We start from the raw sequence: 21,845 nt of genomic DNA, 5'->3' as shown, positions 1-21,845 counted from the left end.
GAGGCATTTTATTGATGATAATAGACACTTCTGAGGCTGTCATCCAGTATATTTGTAGTGAATGTCACTGGATGCACTCTTGGAAATAAATTTCCCTTTTAGCTTTATAAAGATTACAGAGAAATTGCATGATATTGAAGTGATTTTGCAATTGAAGATGAGGTTTCTTGGGCAGATTTTATTTGGAAGGAAAAACAAGCCTGATGATGCACACCATTATAGTAAAAACACAAGGCAGAATATTTTTTAAGTAACCTGCAAAGAGAAAACATAAAGCAAAAAATCAAGCAAAGACAAGGTTTCCATGACATTAGAAGTGACTCCCAATTCTGAACATGAACACACTCTTTGTCTTTTTTTCTGCAAAAGGATTCTGCTTCTGCTTTGCTCCATGCTCTATAAACCCATAAAGCGTAATATCCTCTGAGCAGGTGATTTGCTGAGAGAAAACAGTTAACCAAATGTACCGCCAGCATTGCCACCATCTAATTAATGGCAAATGGTTTATGAGCCTTGCTGGTTTCTGTCTAACCATTTAAGGCCAGCTAGAGTGACAGCGTGTCACTGTGGTGAGTATCTGAAAGAAACACAACATGCTGAAAGAAACAGGGTGAGTCCACACACGTATTTTAAATCCACGTACAAATATGTATGATTTTACTGACATTAAAACATGTTCCTTTCGCTAAATCTGAGAGCAGCATTCATCTGGAAAAAAAGAAAAAAGCTTGTTTATTTTTAGTAATCTGGAACATATTCTGGGAGAAAATGTGTACTCTCAGACATTTTTCCATTAATATCTGAGCTATTGTCTCCAGGCTCCAACACAGAGCACTTCTACAGTAATCACAGCAATTCTTCACTTGGAGTAGCATTGTTAAGGGCATATGAGTCACTGGCTATTAATGCACTTGGAAACACCGTATGAATGGTCAAGCACTGTGTAGCCCATCAGCACAATGTTCTGTGCTCTACTGTTTGGTCATAGTTTTGAATATTACTCTTCCAGCCAAATTTGTGGTTGGTTTTGTTGTTAGTGTTTGTTTTTTTTTCTTTAACCTTGTCTGTAGTCTTTAACAATGTGCCACGATGTATTTAACCCACTGACTGCTCTAGCAATTGTTTGAAAGTCAAAAAAAAACCAAACAAAAAAAAATCAAGAACTCATTAAAAAGAAAAGAAAAGCAGAAAGAATAATTGTTTCCCAAAGAAGAATCCCTAGCGTTTAAATTTAATTGCATCAGAGGGCTGCTACTAGACAGAAAAACTCAGTGACAAGCTTAAATAATAGTGCCTGAACGCTGCGATGGAATCGCAGGCCTTCCTTCAGGTGTAATAACACTTGGCACAAAGTTAGTCTTGTATCTCATAGAGGTGACTTAGGCTGCGGGGCAACTCCGTGAGAATGCATCTATGTAAATCTGGCTCTGCTCTGAACAAAATGTCCTTCACTCTTTCCTGAGCTGGCAGCTGCCCCGGCTCCAGCTATTCCCAAGCGCAGATCTGCCCACAGAACCTCTTGTTGCACTTCAGCTCCACAGACTTGAGTTTAAGGGTTCTTTAGGTTTTGATCTGTAATTTTCCATTGTTTTATAAGCATCACATTTTGATGATAGTAAAGAGCACAGGGTTGTCCTTTTTCTGTTGCTTATTTTTTGAATGTTATCAGTTTAAATCTGAAAACAAATGCTCACCACTTCCCACATTCTGCTGTGTAATTAAGGCTTCTTCACCCTCCTTGTCAGTGGGAGCAATTTCATTTGATATTTATTTTGACTGCAGTGATGCTGTATACACACCACATCCAATAAAACTGAGTTCAGCACCTGCACTACAGTAGATCAACGCTCGTCATGTTCATAGCTGTTCCCCTCTGAGGCACCATGTGCTTATATACACAGGATATTGTCTGGTAACCTAGAGGTAAAATGAAGCCCCGATAGACAAGGCTGAGGTGGCTACAGGGGCTTCTTGGTGCAGTGAGGCCTGTGCTCTGCTGCCAATGTGCCGATCCACCCGGCTCAGCCTGGCTGCAGCTGAGGGACCCTTGTTAGTTCCATGTACAGATTTCATTTTAGGGTTTTCCCCTTGACAACTTATCCGTGGTACAATGGCAGTTATTAGTGAACCCATGGGAGAATCACACTGGACATGCTTCAAGCTGCAGTCTACGGCTGTTAGTTCTTTAATTAACCTTGGGTTATGGGGACTTGCTGGAAAAGGCTCCATATGCTTCCAGAGATAGATATATAGATAGATAGGGTTTCTTCAGATAAAACCATCCCTTCCTAAAAACGAAGTACAAAAATTTTCTCTGAGGATTTTTTCCCCTTTATTATCCGAGCAAAGAACTGAAATGGGAACAAGGTTACCAGAATGCTCTCACTGTTAGGAGTTTAAGGAAGCAACCTTTTCAGGCCCTCAGTAAAAAATGCAGCCTGTTTGTGTGAAGCCGAAAGGAGATCATGGCATATATATTTATTTTTCAGTTGCAACATCTTGGCTGAGTTACTGACAAAGGAGTGAGACTGTGCTGGTTTTTATTAGGACAAAAATGGCAGTTGTAATTGTACTGTCTGAAAGGTGTATTCTTTTGAATTCTTTTGAGGCTGAAGTGAAAGGTAGGTGTAAGAACCTTCCTCTGCACAGCAGTATCTTTTCCTTGGGTAGAGAAGGGGCGAGTTGCTCTACCATCAGGTCCAATGGGATGTATTTTTAAAGCTTCAGGTTGTGAAATGTTTCCAGTAGAGTTCCCTGTGAAAGGTCTGAATCTATAAAAGTTTCACACGCATCCTTTGGGGATGCACAAACTTCTCTAGTGAATTGGCTTTGTGTGTGTTCTTCAGGTGAGAGTCTACTGAGTGAGGACTCCTGCTCTCTCATTTCATAAGCTTTGTAAGTGGGTTTTCCTCTTGACTCTATACTGTAATATCATATGTTCTGCTTACAAGATGCTTATATTTCAGCATCTCTTTGTATCACAATATCTTCATCAAGGGCTCTCCTACCCCTAAACCTTTTACTATTCTTTATGCCTATGAAGCAAATAATCAAAATCTTCCCCATCACTGTTTTGACCCTTTTCAAGTGTTTTATCACATCTTTTGAAACCATTCAGAAGGGGACGCATGCTCAGAAAATGGTTTGAAATGTGTGGTTTATTTTCACCAAACCTTTTTTTCCCACCTTGACAAATAAATTTAAAGAAACATGCGGAAGCCATCTTTTGCCATTCAAAACTGAGTTGCCTTTCTCTGTCTCATATTGCACTGCATTTAAAATCACGAAGCCAGCACTCTCCTAAAGGATCCAAAGAGTCCTTCCTTTGCTAACATCCAGATGGGTATACGCAGGCTCGCTATTATGGCTGCCTAGCTCCCCCAGCCTTTTATCCCAGCTGGATGTAGATCTAATAAATAATGTTAAGAGAAGTTATATCCTGAGAAGCCAGAGACATAAAATATGTATCTCCTAGCAAGGGATGAAATGCAAAGAGGAGTGTGGTATGTGTACTTTTGTGGGCACACCAACCAGTAAGTCATCTACAAGACAGGGGAGTTAATGTTTGTTTTTTAAATCTTTGCATGTTTGTTGTTCCCATTCTCTCTATGAATACAGTCCTCTAGTGTCTAAAAAGCTATGGGTCAAAATGTTTATGTAATGGGATATTTCAAATGTATCAGGTTTGGGGTGTCCAAATTTCATTTAATTTTCACAAAACATGCAAAACATGAAAGCTTTTGTGGGTACGTTAAAGTTATCCTCTCAATGCAGTGGTTACTTAGTCTTTTGTACATGAGTGTATGCAATATCGTGTAAAACCAAGTGAGCTGTTTCTTGCTAATGTTCATGTTAGGAACCAGCAACAAAATCAAGACAGAAATGGTAGATGCCGATTTTGTTGAGCCAAGTGAAATTACAGAGCAAAATCCCTGCCCTACTTTCCTACACCCCAAACATTTCTTCAAAAAACAAAAGGATGTTTCTTCCCTTAGCTCCTCATTTGTGTACACAGTTGATAATGCAGATGAAAGCAAGTCACTGACCTTGTTTTGTGCATTTATTTTAACAGACAAATTTTGGTATTGTCGACTTTCACCTAATCACAAGGTCTTGCACTACGGAGACTTGGAAGAAAGTCCCCAGGGAGAAGTACCCCACGATTCCTTGCAGGATAAATGTAAGTTATGCACAAGGATTGTGCTGCTTCTATAACGTGTAGTGTTTTTTTCTTAATACGGGACATTATCAGCAGCTCTTTTATGGAGATAGAAAGCAGAGAACATTTCCTCATGCTTTCAAATACTGCTGTCCTAGTTTTGGCAAGCGTATATGAGGACTGAGCTCAGCTTTCCAATGAGCTTGTAATTTCATTCAATTTGGAAACGTCCTGCATTTCATGGAGAGGAACGCAGTTTATTTTCATTCATTGTCTAACTGCAGATGTCACATTAAAATAGTTTGGCATATTCAGAAGCGCATCCTGTCCATGAAGACAGCTGTTTCTTCTGTTGCAAACAATCTAGTGACTGCCTGAAAAATTAGAGGTCCTTTTGGAGGCAAACAGAGGCCTTCTTCATTATCATAGCAAGTGGCTTTGAACGCTGTTCAAAAGACTCCACATTCCTTCGTTGGGAGGAGATGTGCCTTTTGTGACAGCCTCTGCCAGGAGATTTCTTGGGATGTTTTGTAGGGACTAAAGTCATTTTGGAGCCCTTCAGAAAATCATGCTCTCTAGAAAATTTATCCTTAGTCCTTCAACATAACTTGGAGAGGTTTCACCTGGAGTTCTGGGAAAGTATTTTTGATGTCTGAGACAGTGGCTGGTGTAGTTCCATCACCAGAAAATGATAACGAAGAAATAAGTATTGAATAAGGAATCATTGCTTTTTATTCCTGTCTGAACTGCCATAAGTCATAAGTGCCATTCTTGTCATTGTCAAATCAGACAAGCTTGTACAAGAATTCAGGTTGGTAGTTCCATCTTTGTTGTGGAATAACAAAAAGAATAATTTCTGTAGATGTTAGAAGTTTCTTCAGACTGAAAATTGAGAAAGAAAGGAATCAGTGATTCAGACTCTTCTTTGTATTAGTAAAACAAAGACTTGTTTCTCCTTTCTGATCCCCAGCCTATCTGCAGGCACTACCTTTTAAAATTTCTAAGTGCTCCCAAACTCGGGCTGTGAGAGAAAGAAGAACCTGTCTGATGTTGAAGCCCTGTCATTTCATAGTCACGTTCATTTCTTTTCAATACCTTCAGGATGCCTCAGGCTCTTACTGCAGTCCTGGTAGAATGTAGGACAGGATCTCATATTGCTGCATTGGCACTGTGAGACACTATTTTACTGGGCAAGGCTGAGAGAAATAGCTCTTGAAAGTTACAGTAGTGTCGGAATGACAGAAAAAGAGTGAAGGTCACATTCGAATTGCAGGCACAGTTACTAGACCAGCAGTTCTCAGATTTGTTTGCTTTGAGCATATTTCAACAGTGAAAACCCCAACCCTGACTGCAGGCTTCACTTCACATTTGCGTTTCTTGCAGGCTCATGAGCCTGTATGGGAATGCAGTGATCATGTTGGGAGAGCAGATTTAAAGACTATGGAGAATGTATCATGTCAAGTATCATTGTGCCTCCCCGCTGGACTTTGATAAAAGAGAGTTCGGAATATTACACGATGTAAGATTGTAAAGTGTCGTTATTATTCTAAGCATGTCAAGCCAAACTGGATTGAGAATTTGACAGAACAATTTCCAGAAATACTCAGGTGTTCTTGGATACCCTCGTACTGAATTGTGGGTTGCAAAGGTCTGAATATTATGTTTAACATTGTCCTCCATGTGCAAAACACGATGGCCTGCATCTCTGGGGAAGGATACGCCTTTAGACCTTCTCATTCTTCTCACTTTTCGCAGTCAGTTTAGATTGTTAGGATTTGTGAACAGATCAGCAGATGAAATAAAATAGGTGGATGAGAAGCTGTAGGGCTGAGAAGAATAACCGTTTTGTGTGCTCCTTGCCAAGCTTGAATAACTGGTGTCTATTTCCAAAAATAAATGTTTTTTACTTAGAAGTTTTTACTTCTGTGGGTGTCATCTCTCTCTTCAGGCTGGCAGGGTTAAACAAACTGCGGATTCCAGCTGGGACAGAAAGCAGCTTCCCTCTTTTTCAGGGCTTTATTTGTTGTGAGCATGCCACATCTGTGCTCACACCCTCTAGCATTTTGTAGTCAGCTTCTGATACCACTTCAAGTCTTTCAGGCTTGAATGTTATTATGCTGTTCTATATATATGATGCATTACTGAGTCGCAGTGGTTATGGAGAATTTATAGATTGTAGAAAACTTTCTGTCACTCACTGTCCATATTGTATTGTGGAGTGTATAGATTCTCCATATTGTAATCACGATTGGAAAATTGAATTCCACTTGGAGCTTAGGGATATGTATGCTTTGGTGACCTCACTAGGTTTACCCTGTGAATGTGACTGAGTGACAGCAGCTTCCAAGACTTTTTTCTGCCTTTTGGTTTTTTAATGATTTCTGAACATTTTTCCTTTGAAAGCAATTGAAATGGGTTATTATAAGCCTTGGTAGGTCCTCATTCCTGTTCATACTCGAAGGAACTAAAATGCTGATGGTAATTAGATAAAGAAGTACGTATTTGAAAAATGCATGTAGACATTAGCAGAAGGGCAGCAGCATCAACAGAGATCAAGAGTCCAATTCACTCAGCATCCTCTGTTTAGCAGAGTCCTAACCCAGAGGCCCTGGGAAGAGCAACAAGAGGGCAGGCAGGAATATTACATTAGTAAGAGAGAAATCAGCATGTGTTGTTAAGATATACAAATGCACACAAAACCTGTCCAAATGCAGATGCACGTGTCTATGAAGTGCTCTTTCCCAAGGTAGCCTCAACAGGCAAGAAAAGACTCAGCTTTTTATCCACATCTGTGAAAGCTTGTCAAGAATTGTTATTGCTTCTTCTGGTTGTTTTCTTACAGCTTTCTTAGAACAGGCTGGAAATGGCAAGGGGTGACATTTTTAACACATTAGTCTTGGTTCTTTTTAGACTTTGTAGCTTTTACACATCTTGTTTTTAACTCATTTTCTGCTTTTGTTTGTTTGTTTTTGTTGTTGTTGTTGTTGCTTCTCGGATTTTTGCTTTAATGCAGTGCCAGTGGCAGATATAAAAGCTGTTGTGACTGGGAAAGACTGCCCTCACATGAAGGAGAAAGGAGCTCTTAAACAAAACAAGGTATGGCTCTCAAATTCATATGCATGCACACCCTGAAGAAAGCAAGACTGGTCAACCCCACCTGCCCTGAAGTAACAGATATTTTCCATTCCAAACTGACACCTTTCTGTGTATGCACACATGCTTTGTTTTCACCTCAGACCATTTGAGTTGAATAGTTAGGACAACCTACTGTCCTTTACTCAGATTTCCTGGCAGATGTTCATTGCGATATGCCCAGAGCACATTAGGATAGCCTTTAGTAGCGATGTCTTCCACTTCTAAAGCAAAGCAGTTTTGACCACTGCTACAGAACATGGCAGCAGTGACTTTCGGTACCTACTCTTCTATTGCTCTGATTAATAACTGGTTTGTTCCAGCTGTATTCTCTGATGAGTTCACATTCATTGAATACCAGCACATGCCAAAATTGCAATTAATGTTCGGCTGGTGATAACTTGAGGTCCATTCAGATAGAAAAATAATTGCCAACAAAAGGATGTAAGGTAGGTGGTAGTCAATTAATGAGGTGTATAAGGATGTATTCAGCTGTGCATTTGGAAAGAAAATTAGGAGACAGCGGTCATCCTAAGTTGGATTTATGCCACTCTATCAGAATTTCAAATTGAGCTGACGCTAAGACTCAAGTTGTTCAGTGCCAGAGTCTTGCACAGTTTTTGTTAGTAAGCACTGCCACCACAGTAAGAAGAAATTGAGTTACTAGCAAATTCTGACACCCTTGGAGGTAAAGGTCTTCATCCATATTGTATTACATATATTCATGAAGTTTCAATCAGATTTAACTGTCTGACTTGACAAGAAGGGATCAGATCCCAGTGATGTTCAGTCTGACCTAGAACCACATCATGAGCTTTGGAAGCTGGATCAGAATTTCAAGTACCTGCAAGTGAAGGGGTTTGGAACAAACAAGAGATTTTTATGGACAGAATTGTAAAGTTAAGAGTCCCTTCTTCAGCACCTTAAGAATAAATTGCATACATTTAGTGTTCAAACAAATACTGGAGAAGAGTTGAGAGGAAAGCCATAGAAATTGAAAGTGTCAAAACCATGTCACACAATCATTGCAGCTTCATTACTGACCTTTCTTACCTTAACTACTGTCTCAATTAGTCTGTGTTTCTCACAAATGCAAGGTGGTTTATCAGGATACTGTCATCCCTTTTCAGCATTGAGTTTGCATGGTGAGAAATGAAAGAAGTCAAGCCATGCAAGAAAAAAAATATCCCGACAATATCTTTCCTTGTTGATTTTCTGAATCAGAGCAATAACACACACATGTACACAATAGATTACATAGAACTCCTACCTCAATTTACAACTGAACCATGAAGAGTATTTGGCTGGGACATTTCTATGATGCATATAAAGTATTTTTAGTGTTTCCTTGTCTTAGCTCTCATACATCCTCACAAAAAGGAAAGGTAGGAGCAATGAAAGCCGTGGGCGGCAGTGATGGAAATTTGTCATCTTTATGGAGCAGAAATGTCTCAATAGTATTTAATGCTAAATAGCAACGCTGCAGATCCGTTTGTCCTCAGCTGTCAGCACTGCTCCATTTCCTCAGTAAAATTGCTTTGGATTAGTGTAAAACTCAGTCTGAGAATGTGAAGATGAGGAACTGATAGTTAGCACAGCTCCATCCGCAGCTGGAGCATTCAATTTCTGATCCAAGCAACGATTATTGTGTTTTTTTACAATTTCTGATGGTTTTGTTTTGTTCTGTTTTGTTGTGTTTTGCTTAGTTGTTCTTTATTTTCTTTCATTTTATTTTCCCTTGGAAATCACTGTATTTGGGAATTTATTTGTCTTCCCAAACAAAACTGAGCAGTACTGCAACAACTTCATATTGCAGCATCATAGGAATAACAGCATTATTTACTGAGTACCAAACAATGGACAGCGAGATAAAGAGGAAAAAGCCAAGCATAGATTGCATCTTGTCTGAGTTCAGGGTATTAAATCTTTTACTTCCTGATTTTTCACAATTGATGATATATTTTTTTATGAGGGCTTTTCGACCAGCGCATTCTTTTTGTGTGTAGTGCATATGTATGTATGTATAGGGTGGCTATATATATACATATCAACCACTGTAATGTTTATTCATTGGCTGAAAGGAAAATTGAATGGCAGAATGCCACAGCTGTGAGCATAGCTGGAATTGGCAGAATGTCCATAGCAAAGGCTTCAGCATCTCAATATTTGCCGGCACATGGCTGTTATTCTTCCAGTGGGGCCATTTAGAAATAAATAAGAGATAAACTGAGTTGGAATTTGCATGCTCATGAAGCGGAAGCTGCTTGATAGGACCACTGTTATTCATCTTACTTGTGCTTTTAAATTGTAGTTAAAGTCCTCTTTTCTAACTCTTGAGTAATATTAATTAATTTCAAGGAAATTAAATGTTCTACATTTTGCAGCATTCAAAGCAAAGCATAAGAGAATAATTTCGATAAAATATTGCTGTGTATTCGTTATTCTATCAGCCTGTTTTTGCTGATGCAGTAGCATTGAGGGCTGGTGCCCATTTAGTCTGCAGAAATGATTCTGCTCACTTCCCTGTACTCCTGCAGCTTCCCTTTTATTTCATGTTGGTTGAAGAAGTGCCCTGTAACAGCATATATGTATATAGTTCTCTCAGGAGGAACTCTTGGGTCTGGCAAGTAAACTTCATTAAGTTTACTCAGCCTTCACAAAGACACCAGCATTGGTGACAGAGAGAGGTCGTTCCAGTTGTATGGGGTCACTCAACTACAGACCCTTTAAATACCTTTTTATCTAAATAGCATTTCTCCAATTGGCCCAGGTAGCGGGAGAGAGAGGAAAGTTTAGGGAGTGGAAGAGCAAGCTTCCCCTCGTGCTGGTACCAGGAGTCTTCCCTGTGGAGTTGGGACCAAGGAACAGGAATTGTTGTTGAACAGTCTCTTCTTTATCAGGGATGTACCTCAAAAGAGAGACACGTTATGGGTCCCAGCAGTGTTTCCCCTTACAAGCACCTAGGGAAGGGCAGGTGTCCAAAACATGCAAGAGGGCAAGGACTTAAGAGTGCCAAGGTGCTAAGTTCAGCAGGTTGAAGTGAGGGAGAAATAAAGCAAAACAAGGAAAGAACAGATTCAAAGGAATGGGAGAGAGTTAAAATCTGACAGCAAGAGCAAGTGTTGGAAAAGGCTGGAGTAGAAAATGCCTTTGAGAAAAGTTGGAAAATAGAACAGAAGATGGCAGAGAAAATCACAGATGGCTAGTGGAGACTACTGGTCCTCCTCCAGGAATTGCTGAATCCTCAAAATCACCTGTCCTTGATAGGAACAGAACACAACCAGGTGGGTGTCTGACAAATCAGTCAGATACTGTGACCTCCATCAATGTGGAAGACCAGATGGCAACTCCAGCCTTAGGCTTCCACTTCTCTTGATAGTTTGCTGTGCATGAGATGGCAGAGATGCTGGAGCCGGAGAGCTGTAATTCCTGAGCTGTTGGTCTCTGGGGCAGTGAACAAAGAAGTCAAACTGAAGCCAGGGCTGCCAAACTTCCCACTTTGCACGTAAAAAGAAGCTTGGTGCCTTAAATCTAGTCACTTCTGTCTACCTGCTTAGGAGTGACTGAATCTGTGGCTTGCTTTCATGTTCCTCTCTCAAACAGGGCTTTTCTCTCTTTTTCCTTTTTTTGGAATGAACAAAATCTTCAACCCCTTGAAATTCTCCAAAGGACAAACAATCCGAAACCAGGCCAATAGAATTGTTGACTTTCATGAAATTCAGGAACATCGTAGGACAGCAGTGCAAGCCCTTTTGTCAACGATATCTTTCATTTTCACAACCTCAGCTGCATGACTTGGCATGTTCTGATGTCAGTAATTTATAACACTGTGAGGAGATAATGCCAGGTTTGTGTGGGCAGCAGTAAATTTGTTTCCTTAATGAGGGATATCACTCTTAATAAGGTGTGGCTTAGAGACATGGCTAACAAACGCACAGAAAGGCTGTGCGAGCCACGAGCAATTTGTTTACTTAGCGTACCAACAGTTGGAGTAGCTGCATCTTCCTTGGGGATTTAGCACAGACTTGTCTCCCGTGGCTTGGCAATATTGCAAATTGGACCTAATAACTGTACTCGGGGAAATCAGCAGCATTTCCCATGAGATCCTGATCTCTCATCAGCCAAGATTATCCTTAATGATTACAGGTTTCTATGGTTCAGACTCCACTCTTAATCACACAAACTCAAAAATAAAGCAGCCGTTACTGAAATCCAAGGATGTGTGCATGTGTTGGACCAGGATATGAAGGTAGGAGTCTAAACCACCATCCCTGCAGTCAACTCCTATTTTAAAACTTAGTGTAGCAAATTTAAGAAGCTGTGCTGTTATTGCTGCTGGCAGCGTAGGGCCTGTTGTCAGCTGAGAGTCAGCTGGTGATCAACTTTATGAGGCTCGGGAAGCCAAGAGGCAAAAAGAACAGGATGTATGATACAGATCAAAGTAGTTCTGAGTCAGCACTCTCCCATTGTAACCAGGTCTTTTTTCCATAAAGTTATTACTTACAGGTTGGGAAATGGTTGTAGCAGTGCTTATAGCGATGTGTGTGGTAACCATGATAAAATCCTTGTGTGCTCACTGTCAGCCAGTGAAAGTTCAGTATTTATTCACATTGGTTGGGTTTCCCTGTAGAAACCCAGCTCCGGGTACTCTTTAGGGAAGACCAGTGCTTAGTGAATTCACCTTGTCACCTTTGAAGTTGTTACAGCTTCAGTGCTCAGGAGGAAAAAGTTGTTTGTTTGTCCTCTCCCAAGATTCGCCTGGGTTCTTACAACTGAGCCAGATATTTCACTTTACATGTGCTGGTTCTGGTTCTGGTAAAGACTAAATGGCAGAAATCTTCTGGGAATTTCTAATTTCACCGTTTTCCAAGTGCACTTTTATGGGTTTTGTTGATTTTAGTCCTCACTGAGTGAGCAACAGTCAGCAGAGAGTGAATTTTACCTGAAGCGTCTATGTTGGTGTTCCTGCTGTGTCAATCTCTTGCAGTGTTCTGGTACTGCCATGGCTTTGGCCAGGCCAGGGTAATACCATTGCTTATTTTCCCATTTGTCTGGGGGAGTAAGGGCTAGGAAAGAAAGACCTACATGTATGAATTCCTCTTTTGACATTAACATATGTTTGTCTTTTTTCCAGGAAGTGCTAGAGCTTGCGTTCTCTATATTGTATGACTCAAGCGGTCAGTTGAATTTCATTGCTCCAGACAAGCATGAGGTGAGTCAAGTTCAGAGCACAGAAGCTCCTTTGAAGCCCTCTCAGTTCTTCAGCTGTTTAAGAACATAGGAATAGTCACCCTATTACGGAGTACAGATTAGTCTGAACCTGTGTCATATCCCACAACAAACTGAAAGCAGAGAGATTAGCATGGGAGCAAGACCTGCAGTTTTCATGTGTATCCTGAGCTGTGTGTTTTGCATTTGTGTGTCACAGAGTACCATGGGGGACAAAATCCAGGACAATATTTCTAAGACCTACTGAAATGAAAACTATAAGTAAGGGAAAGAAGAGAGGCTGGGAAAACCTCACAGTTCCACAGACCTGGCTCACCATTTCCTGGTGCAATAAAGATTATTCTTTGTCTGGTCTGTGTTAGATGCTGAAATACTTTGCTATGTATTCAGTTTCATGAACTTGAATGATTTGTACAGCCAAACTTTGTAAATCACTGCTGTCCTCAGCTCCTCTTGACCATGCCTGAATAATCAAGGGAGGTTATACAAACATAGGGTCTCAATTTTGTGTTGTGTTTTATCTTGTTGATAAAAATGCTGATTTAGCAACACTGAGATTTCACAGGTGGCACCTCAAGATTCGGATAGCTTTGTGTAAAGAGCTGGAAATGATGTTAGTGCCTGTGACTTTCTGGTCAGATATAGAGAGGTTTTTTTCTGAAGTCCTTGTGACTTGCAGAGAGAGGTTTGAACATGGGAATCTAATGTGTCCCAAAAACAACTGGTATGAAAGGATAATACAAGTTGTAAGGGACCTTGGGAGGTCCTCAGTTTAACCTCTTGCTCAAAGCAGGTCAGCAGTGAGCTCAGACCAGATTGCCTGGGGCTGCATCCAGATGGATCTGGAAAACTTTCAGAGATGGAGCCTGTGCAATCTTTCTCATTGTCTGGCTCCACTGCTTGACTTCTGAGGTATTTTTTTTAATAAAATCTCATTACAGAACCAATGTCATTGAGATTTGGACCTCTTTCTTGCACGCTTAAGTATGGCGATACCCTTAGCCATCTGTTGGAGCTTACTGCTAGCCAGAGGATTCAGCACTGAGAGATCACTTCATCATATTTGTTTTTCATTTGAATACTAATAGCTGGTTTCAACTACATAGCAAAAAGATGGATTAATCTTATCCTTGATTTTTGACAGAGAAACTGATGAAGTAGGCTATAATTAGATTTCACTGGAATTTAATGGAAATGAATCTGTAGTAAATTAATTTTTCAGTGGCTCTTATTCTGTTTTGAATATAAAAAAGAGAAAAGCAATTGAATGAATGCCTGTTTTTTTCTACCTCCTCATTAGGATTTCTCTCTGCTCAAAATGTGCGGTTTAATTAGAGGCACTTGCCAATATGGAGATTAGAGAGGAATCCCCTTTTCCAGGCCATTGCACTCATTTGAATTCTGGCCAGAATTTAGTTTCTGTGGGCCCTGAATGAGTTATATCTGGAAGAGGAGAGAATCACAATTCTGCTTTCTGGATCACTGGTATTCCTCCCCAGAGAAAGTCCTGACCATACTCGCTGAGCAAGTGATGGACGATTTACGTCAGGTGCTGCATCTGTTGAAGGGATGCTCTGCACTTCTGTAACTTGAGCAGAGCCCTTTGCCTTTCTATTCCTTTCTATTGAAAGTGAATGCTAGGAAAATAATCCCAAAGAAAGATTTCAAGTTGGTCATTAAAATAAAGAAAGAAATAAATAAAACTGTAGTATGCTTAAAAATAATTACAGGTCTAGAGTAGCTTTTTTTTCTTTTCTTGATATTCTGCATACTCTCCACAGTAGTTGCATGCCTTAGAAGTCTTCAGTATCACACTTTGAAAGCTTAGAATAAGTAGGGAAATTGTTTCCTTGGTACTTGTTAGCAGGACAGCCTGAACCCTCACGTCTCTTCTACACAGCTGATCTGAACCCTGGAGTCTCTTTTGTACAGCTAATCACATTAAAGCTGCAGCTTGGCTTACCAATACCCTGAGTGAAATTCTAGCTCTGGTGCTCTTGTGGTACTGACTTAAATGGGTCGGATTTCACTTGGGATGTTGATGTGTGTTAACCATCCTATTTGAAAAACATGCCCTTCTTCTGGATGAAGGCATACCCCAGGAGGGGGCTTCTTCTCCATCTTTCTTTAAAATAATCTTCATTTCTTCTGTAGGATGAAGTCAGCTGTGGCTATCTTTAGATTTGCCAATATCATGTAGCAAATGGTCAGCTAAATTTAAAATCCAAGTTTTGGCATGAAATCTAGCAGAAGTATTTGTAAGATAAAAATGTAGTTATGGTTGATTTAATTTTCTCCTGCAAACTAGGACACAAGTTCACGATTGAACTCTTTATTTTTAGATGATAGCATTTGAGTGCTTCTGTTCATGGTTGAATAAATGGCCTGTAGTAATAAATGAAAGAGGCTCATTTTGATATAAGTTGACTGTACATCACCAATCTCCCACGGGTTTGTTATGTATTTGAAGTTATTCAGCCAGTGTTTGTCTCAAGCTGTCAGCCATTGAGAAAGATAGCATCTTCTATTAGGAGAAAGCTAACAATAAAGAGGGGGTTTTAGAGACCCTTTCAGCATTTGCAGCATTTAGAATCACACCAGGTAACTCAGCATGTTATTTTCATGACGGATGCAGCATTGACTGGCACCGCAGTTTTCACAGTACGTTATTTTGTACTCTGTAAAGTAGGCACAGATATGTCAACAAGAGCAGATCTCTGCACAGGTCTATTGATACCACCTTGTTGTGGTTTGTTTTACTATAGATTAAACTAGGTAGTTTATAGAAGATTTCTTATGGAAAGAGTCAAGGGGAATTTGAGCTGGAAATCAGCTAATTTAGCTTCATACAAAAAATAGAATAGCACAGGCAAGAGGGGACCATAAATATCATCTAATTCCAATTCCCAATAACCCTGACATAGGCAGGGTTGCCACCCACTAGTTAGTTTTGTTTGTCCAGAGCCCCTTCCAGCTTGGCCTTGAATGCCTCAATGAATGGGTTGTCCACAATTTAGTTGTCTTGGTAACAGGAGTTTTATGTAAGAGAATCATGCTCTGGAAAAGGAGGAGGAGAAGGAGACAACTCCAAATATTCTTTATCCTAGGTGAAGTTTCATTCTTTCTCACTTAAACTCTGAGGAACATTCTACAAGAAGTTTGAATCAAACATCTAACTGTCAAACCATCTAGAGGTCATTTTTTCCTACTTTTGGAGCATTCTTTATTTTCTGAGCAGCTTATTGGAACATGCCTTCTTCGTCATATGATGTAGTAGAATGAATCGACCTCATTTTAGGTCGCTTCGTAAGTCCTGAGGGAGCAATAACTGTAGAAGACCAAACCAGACAATTAGTCTGTATCCAGAAAGTCTATTAATGACAATTTTTCTCTTTTCCCTGTGCAGTACTGTGTATGGACCGATGGGCTGAATGCCCTCCTTGGGAAGGATATGTTGAGTGATTTGACACGAAACGACTTAGATACGCTGCTCAGCATGGAGATAAAGCTACGCCTCCTTGACTTGGAAAATATACAGATCCCAGATGCTCCTCCCCCTATCCCAAAGGAGCCCAGCAACTATGACTTTGTTTATGACTGTAACTGAGGCTGCCACTGAAACTTGCTTCGAAACTGGAAATATTATAACTGGAGAGATAGTAAAAAAAAGAAGAGTGTGTGAGAAAAACAGAAACCCACTTGTGCACCTTGGATTTTGGCTTTGGGGAGGGATGTAGAAACACTTGCATTCTTCCCCGCTCCCTGCATCCTTTCCTTCCCCATTCCCATCTTTCCCATTGCTCATCCAAATCCACATTGCTTTAATTAACTTTTAATTGCAGGCCATTGGCCTTGCTTAAGGCGAAGACTGCCACTAAGAAGCACCCTCTCGAGGACTTTTTTTACATTTTTAATACTGGAATAGACATTCTTAACTAAAGGACGACGCTACCAAACCGCATGCCTCTGGCATCCACTTGTCAGAGCAGAGGCTCTAACTGGAAGGAGGAGGGAGGTAGGGAGAAGCAGCAGCTACTGTAAGCAGAAGATTTCCCCAGATACTCCCAGGAGTTTGCTCACAACTGAATCCAATGCAATGACAAAAAAAAAAGACAAAAAAATGCAACTGCTTCCCAGTACTCGCACCGTTCATCACTGTCATTGTTCTTTCCACTGTCATCTCAGCTCTTGTCACTGGCCTTCACCCAACTGATCAGCTCCCAGAATGGAAAGTCTGCAGGTTTTTGCTGTACCATATGCTGTGATGCCGCAACAGCTTTTAACTTCTTTTCCTCCCAGCTCTCAAATAGCCCTACACTAGCAGTCCACTAGCACAAACTGTTTATGAAGCCACTAGTGTGCCCCGTCCCTGTAGCATTCCCTAAGCCTCAACTGCCTCTAAAATTGGCTTGTTGCTACTCAGAGTGATTTTTATTTTCTTGGTCCAAAGTTCAACAGTAATTTCCATGAGTTGATTACAACTAGCAGACATTTAGGTTTACATTGTTGTCATTGCTACAGTGTTACGAATTTGCAAGGGATTTTCTTTTTTACGGGTTCTAATTTTATTTTATTTTTTATTTTGCCAGACAAATATATTTAATGAAAACTAATTTCATTGTGAGTACTTTTGGGGAACAATATTTTTACTTAATTTCCATTTGGAACACTTGCCCTGAGGGGAAAAAACAATATTCCCTTCAACTTTGCTGTTGAATAAAAATCTGAGTTGTGATGATTCTCGGAACTTTGTTTTTCTTCTGGAATTGTCTTTTATTCTGTATGCTTCCCAGTGGTTCTCAAGTGTTTGGTACAAAGAGGAGAGGGAAAAGCTGACCTTTCTCGTCTGCACCTGGTTTCGTTTACTTGCTTGCTTGTGCTGATGAGGATGAGGTGAGTCCAGAAGTACTCATTTGCCACAGGTACACGAGCCTTCCTGTAGCAAAGAGCCTTTCAGAAATCTGCAACAAAAACACACTCATGGGCTTATGATCAACTCAAGGCTGCAGCATCAGTGTGTTTGCTGGAGTAACTGTTCCTCTACTTCCATCTTCTCTAAGACGAGTGTTTCTGGCTGCAGAGGACTGGTACTGGGGAAGACTGGGCTTAGCAGGATGGATTCTCTCCCTGCTTTTCCTTTTCCTCTGGGTAGTTCATCATGTTCAGTCTGTCTTTGTGCTGAGTCTAGATCTGGAGGAGCCCAGCAGCCCTTATAGCTTTTTATCTGTGTTGGTTCCTCTCCTCCTCAGACCCATCCTTAAACAGACTGAGAGGGGCTTTTATCAGAACGTGGGCTATGGAGAAGCCTGGACACGCAAGTTGTTTTAGCTGGTGATGGATGGTCACGTAAAGAGTACAAAGTTAATTTGGACTATGGCCTGAGAGAAAATTCAATATGAATGAGAACAGGGACGTGTATGTAGTGTAGGAAGTGGAAGTTTGAGTTATTTTGTTCTGTGGAGTCTTGTAATACAGTGAAGGTAGTCGGGGGTCATGAATGAGTGGAAGCAAGGTGCTGATTGACACAGGGATTTGGGGACGGCTCCTGGAGCTGGGGACGAAGGTAAGAACACATTTATTTACCAAACACTGATTCCTTCCGGCTTCCTGAAGACCAGACTCAAAGCAAGACAGAGAATCCAAGTGGTTTATTAACCTCCTTGACTCAGCTGGGTGAGTTGGCTGTGCATAACCCTTGCTTATTGTTTATGGGCTGCAGAGCTGTTTGTGAGTCGTTGGCAAAAGAAATGCCTTTGGCTTCTAGATTGACCCTGTCGCAGCTGCTCAGGGGCACTGCAGCATGGAGATCTTAGCAGGAGCGCAGCTGTGTGAGCATTAGAGAGCAGCAAACACAACCTTCCTCCTGAGGATGAATTGAGCAAGGAGGAGGAGGTTACACTTGGCTCTCTCACAAGGGTGAGTGCCCCAAGCTGCAGGGATGCTAAATTTGAGTCCTGCCTGTGCCATCAGAAAGAAGCGACTCGAGCTCTGTGCTGGCAGAATAGCCCGTGCAGCTATTTTAGCAGCACTCCTACAGCAGTGAGAAGGGTCATGGGTGCAAACACGAATCCTGCCTCCAGTTTCTAGAGCAGTCACACAGCTCGCTTCACCATTATGGAATTAAAACAAAAATGCTTGGTGATGAACAAGCACCCTGCTGCTTCCCATTCATTTAAAGAAGAACCCAAGAATTAAAATGGCAGTTTCATTCGCTTGTGATGTTGTATGTTCTGAAAAAGCTTTTAAGGTTTTCCCTTCAAGCTTCAGAAACATGATTGCTGGTGAAGTTTTGTGTTATAAATTCAAAACACTGAATGGGTAATTGCTTGTAAAAGCTATAAAGGGGAGAGGAAAAAAAATAATGAGCCTAATTTTAGCTCTTGTATTTGAAATGACTTTCTCTTTGAAAGTTAATATATTCTTTACGAGAAAACATGAATCCAGAAAAAAAAACACATGTATCTTAAGTCAGCTGTTTGTCCTGCCTGGAAGGCCAAGGAGAGAAGCAGCAGTGCTGAGCAATCCTGCCCAGAAAAAAGCTATGTGTTTTGGGAAGGACTTTCTGTCATGGCTTACAGTTCTTTTCCGAAGCAATTCTGTTTTTAGCACAGAGAACACTTTAACATTACAGCCTGCAGAGAAAATAACATTCTCTCGCAGAGTAGCAGATAGGTGATGACTGTATTTTGGGTTGCGAAACTACCATGCAAGATCTTGATTACTTTATTTGTGCAATCCTCCTGACGCCTTCTCCAGGATTGCGTTCTGCCTGCCTGAGGCATTTGTTACCAGCATTATTTCTCTCAGTCAGTGCTCCCCAGTCATGAAGACGTGTCACATGCACAGCCTGTATGGATATCTGATGGGACCCACTGCCTTCACACAGACTCTGACTCAAGAAAGGAGGAAAGGGAGAATGATCCTTTGCAGTGCTGAGGATAAAACACTGCACCTTGAAAAGCGTTCATGTGATGTTGCCTTCCCCAGAGCTTGCTGAACCAGGATAAGACGTGCTCAGCACTCCTCACTGAATGATAATTATGACTGAATATTGAACATCCACGTGGCTTCCTGATTAACAGAGCACTTTTAGGCTTATCCCTGTGTAGAATGAGAGCCTTGATTTCAGACTGATGAGCAGCACCTAAATTTAGGTGTGTGCTGGCGGCCTGGCTGGGTGAGGGCTTTGTCTGTACAGAAAGGCAGTTTTAGCCACTTTGCTGTGCACTGTGTGATTGGGCTGGTGCCTCCTCATGATGCTAAAGGAGACACTGCCTGGCAATTGAATGGCTCTACAGCCACACCACACATCCTGGGGACTAAGGCAGAGGTAAAAGTGTTGAAAGAGATTCTCCTTTTAGCATGAAGTCAGGCTGAAACTTGAGAGTAGGGTGGTATCAACACAGTATTGTTGGGGCAATGCCATGTATAAAATGAATGTTGGCAGAGTGATGAATTTTTATTGCAAGGTGGTTTCAAAGTGCTTATTCAGGAAGCACAGCCTCATGAGGGCAAGGTTAAAGAACTGGAAAGAGCTTAACACTCACTGAGTGATGTATATTTACATTTTATTTCTCCTTCTTGCTGGGAGACTGTGGAGGTCTCTGAAGCACAGAGATGCTCTGGTGGTGCTCAGCCATGTCAGGAACATGGGCAGAGCCTAGGAAACATGTCCTTAGCCATCCTTCTGCAAGCAGAGAGATTGCTGTTGAAAATAGAGGAATGTTTAAAACTGATGTTTTTTTTCCAACAGATAATTTCTCAGGCATCCCACTCACATTGTTGTGTAGGGATCTATAGCTTTATTGGCATTATGTGATCTTCCAACAGACAAAAATGACTCCTTGTGTTGGAAGTGTCACTCAAATGCTCTCCTATTCTTTTTACCACTTGTTTATCAGTCATTTCCTATCAAATGTTCTCCTATTCTTTTTACCAGCTGTTTATCAGTCATTTCCTATGAGACATGCCCCATGGGGAAGTCACAGAACCAGGGGACCCGCTGCTGCTTTTCCCAAGGGGATGCCAGCCTTGGTTCCACCACTGGGCAGCAGTGTGATGAGACACCAAATATGCCTTGGGCAAGAAACACAGCCAAGGGCAGACTTTCCTTCCTGCAGCATGACACGGAAGGATGTGTCTTGAATGACTTTATTTCAATTGTCATTAGTGGGTTTTGCAGCCTGATTGAGCGCCGCAGTTAAACTCTCCCTTGATGAAACCTTGTGAGTCTAATTTTAATCTTGTTTGCAGCCTGATGTTCAGAATAGTCTGGCGGTGTTCTGGGACTCCTTTGGCTGGTCGTGAAGGGGAGGGAGGCTGCTTATCTCTTGCTTAATAAGAGGCAACATTTGTTTCCCAGAGTACTTCTGTATCCTCTGTTTCCCTTGAAAAGTCTTGGATTTGATGTCCCCTCCCTATGAGGAGAGGACACCTTGGACACCTTTGCTGTCACACCGGCAGGCCACACCAAGTCAGGAGAAGTAACTTCAGAAATCTGCCAAGCTTCAAAAGCCAAATTTTCTGCAAATGTAGAAAGGTGAGGACACCAAGGACACTGGTGGCTGCAGAGGGACTGATGGCAGGCAGTGCAAGCTGCTGACTAACTGCAGCTTTCAAGGACAAGGATAGCTCATCCCCAGGGTTTGCCCAGGAGCCGGCTCCCTGCACCCCACTCCCTCCTCAAAGGCAGCACAACTGGGTGCCTCTGCAAAACATGTGGGGAGTCCCTCCACCAGCAGGATGACAATCAAGCAGCACCAATAGGATACTTCTGCTGTGGTTTTGTTTAACTGTGCTACATCCCCTGAAGTATTACTCAACTCACAATGTCCTCTGTCAGCCGTGGCTCTGGGATATCCCCTTCCCTGTCCCAGGCTCAGTGCTGTAACGTCATACATCTCTCCACAATTACCGCACTCGTAAATTGCCCACATGCAGACCAACAAAGTCAACTTCCACATCAAACACAACTTTCGGGCTTCTCTGGTTCCCCGTGCAATTCAAACTCCACTCAAAACTGAGGCTGAGGCATTGGAATGACCTTTCATTGTTTCTCTGGTATCCCATGAAGCATTGTTTGCAGCCAAATGTTTTCCCTCAGTGAAAACCCTTTAAGAGTCCTCCCCTCTCATTTTCTTGATACCTGATGAAGTTTTCCCCATCCTCCCATCTCTTCTCAAACACAGCAGCTCCCAGAAGGAGGATCCACAATGCACACAGGGCTCACGTGCCTCACGTCTATCTCCTCAAAAACAGGCCCGAACCAACACATTTGCAACTTGACAGCACTGAGAGGGCATGGAGGAAAACCTGAGCTGGGGAC

At 41.5% G+C, this 21,845-nt stretch overlaps 1 protein-coding gene across 9 annotated transcripts in view; it reads left to right on the top strand.

The window, feature by feature from the left end:
- The window catches only part of ELMO1 (engulfment and cell motility 1), a 313,893-nt gene extending 296,626 nt beyond the window's left edge, over positions 1-17,267 (top strand). For all 9 annotated transcript variants that reach the window (XM_072328207.1, XM_072328212.1, XM_072328206.1 and 6 more), the window contains 4 exons: positions 4,073-4,180; positions 7,173-7,255; positions 12,426-12,503; positions 15,927-17,267. In XM_072328207.1, the coding sequence (XP_072184308.1) occupies positions 4,073-4,180; positions 7,173-7,255; positions 12,426-12,503; positions 15,927-16,127 (470 nt within the window). In that variant the 3' untranslated portion in view covers positions 16,128-17,267. The remainder of the gene's footprint in view (positions 1-4,072; positions 4,181-7,172; positions 7,256-12,425; positions 12,504-15,926) is intronic.
- The last annotated feature ends 4,578 nt before the right edge of the window (positions 17,268-21,845 follow it).

Source organism: Excalfactoria chinensis, chromosome 2 (genome assembly GCF_039878825.1).
Source record: "Excalfactoria chinensis isolate bCotChi1 chromosome 2, bCotChi1.hap2, whole genome shotgun sequence".
NCBI classification, from domain to species: Eukaryota; Metazoa; Chordata; class Aves; order Galliformes; family Phasianidae; genus Excalfactoria; species Excalfactoria chinensis.
The sequence above is the reverse complement of the archived record's forward strand: the minus strand, read 5'-3'. Positions and strand labels throughout refer to the sequence as shown.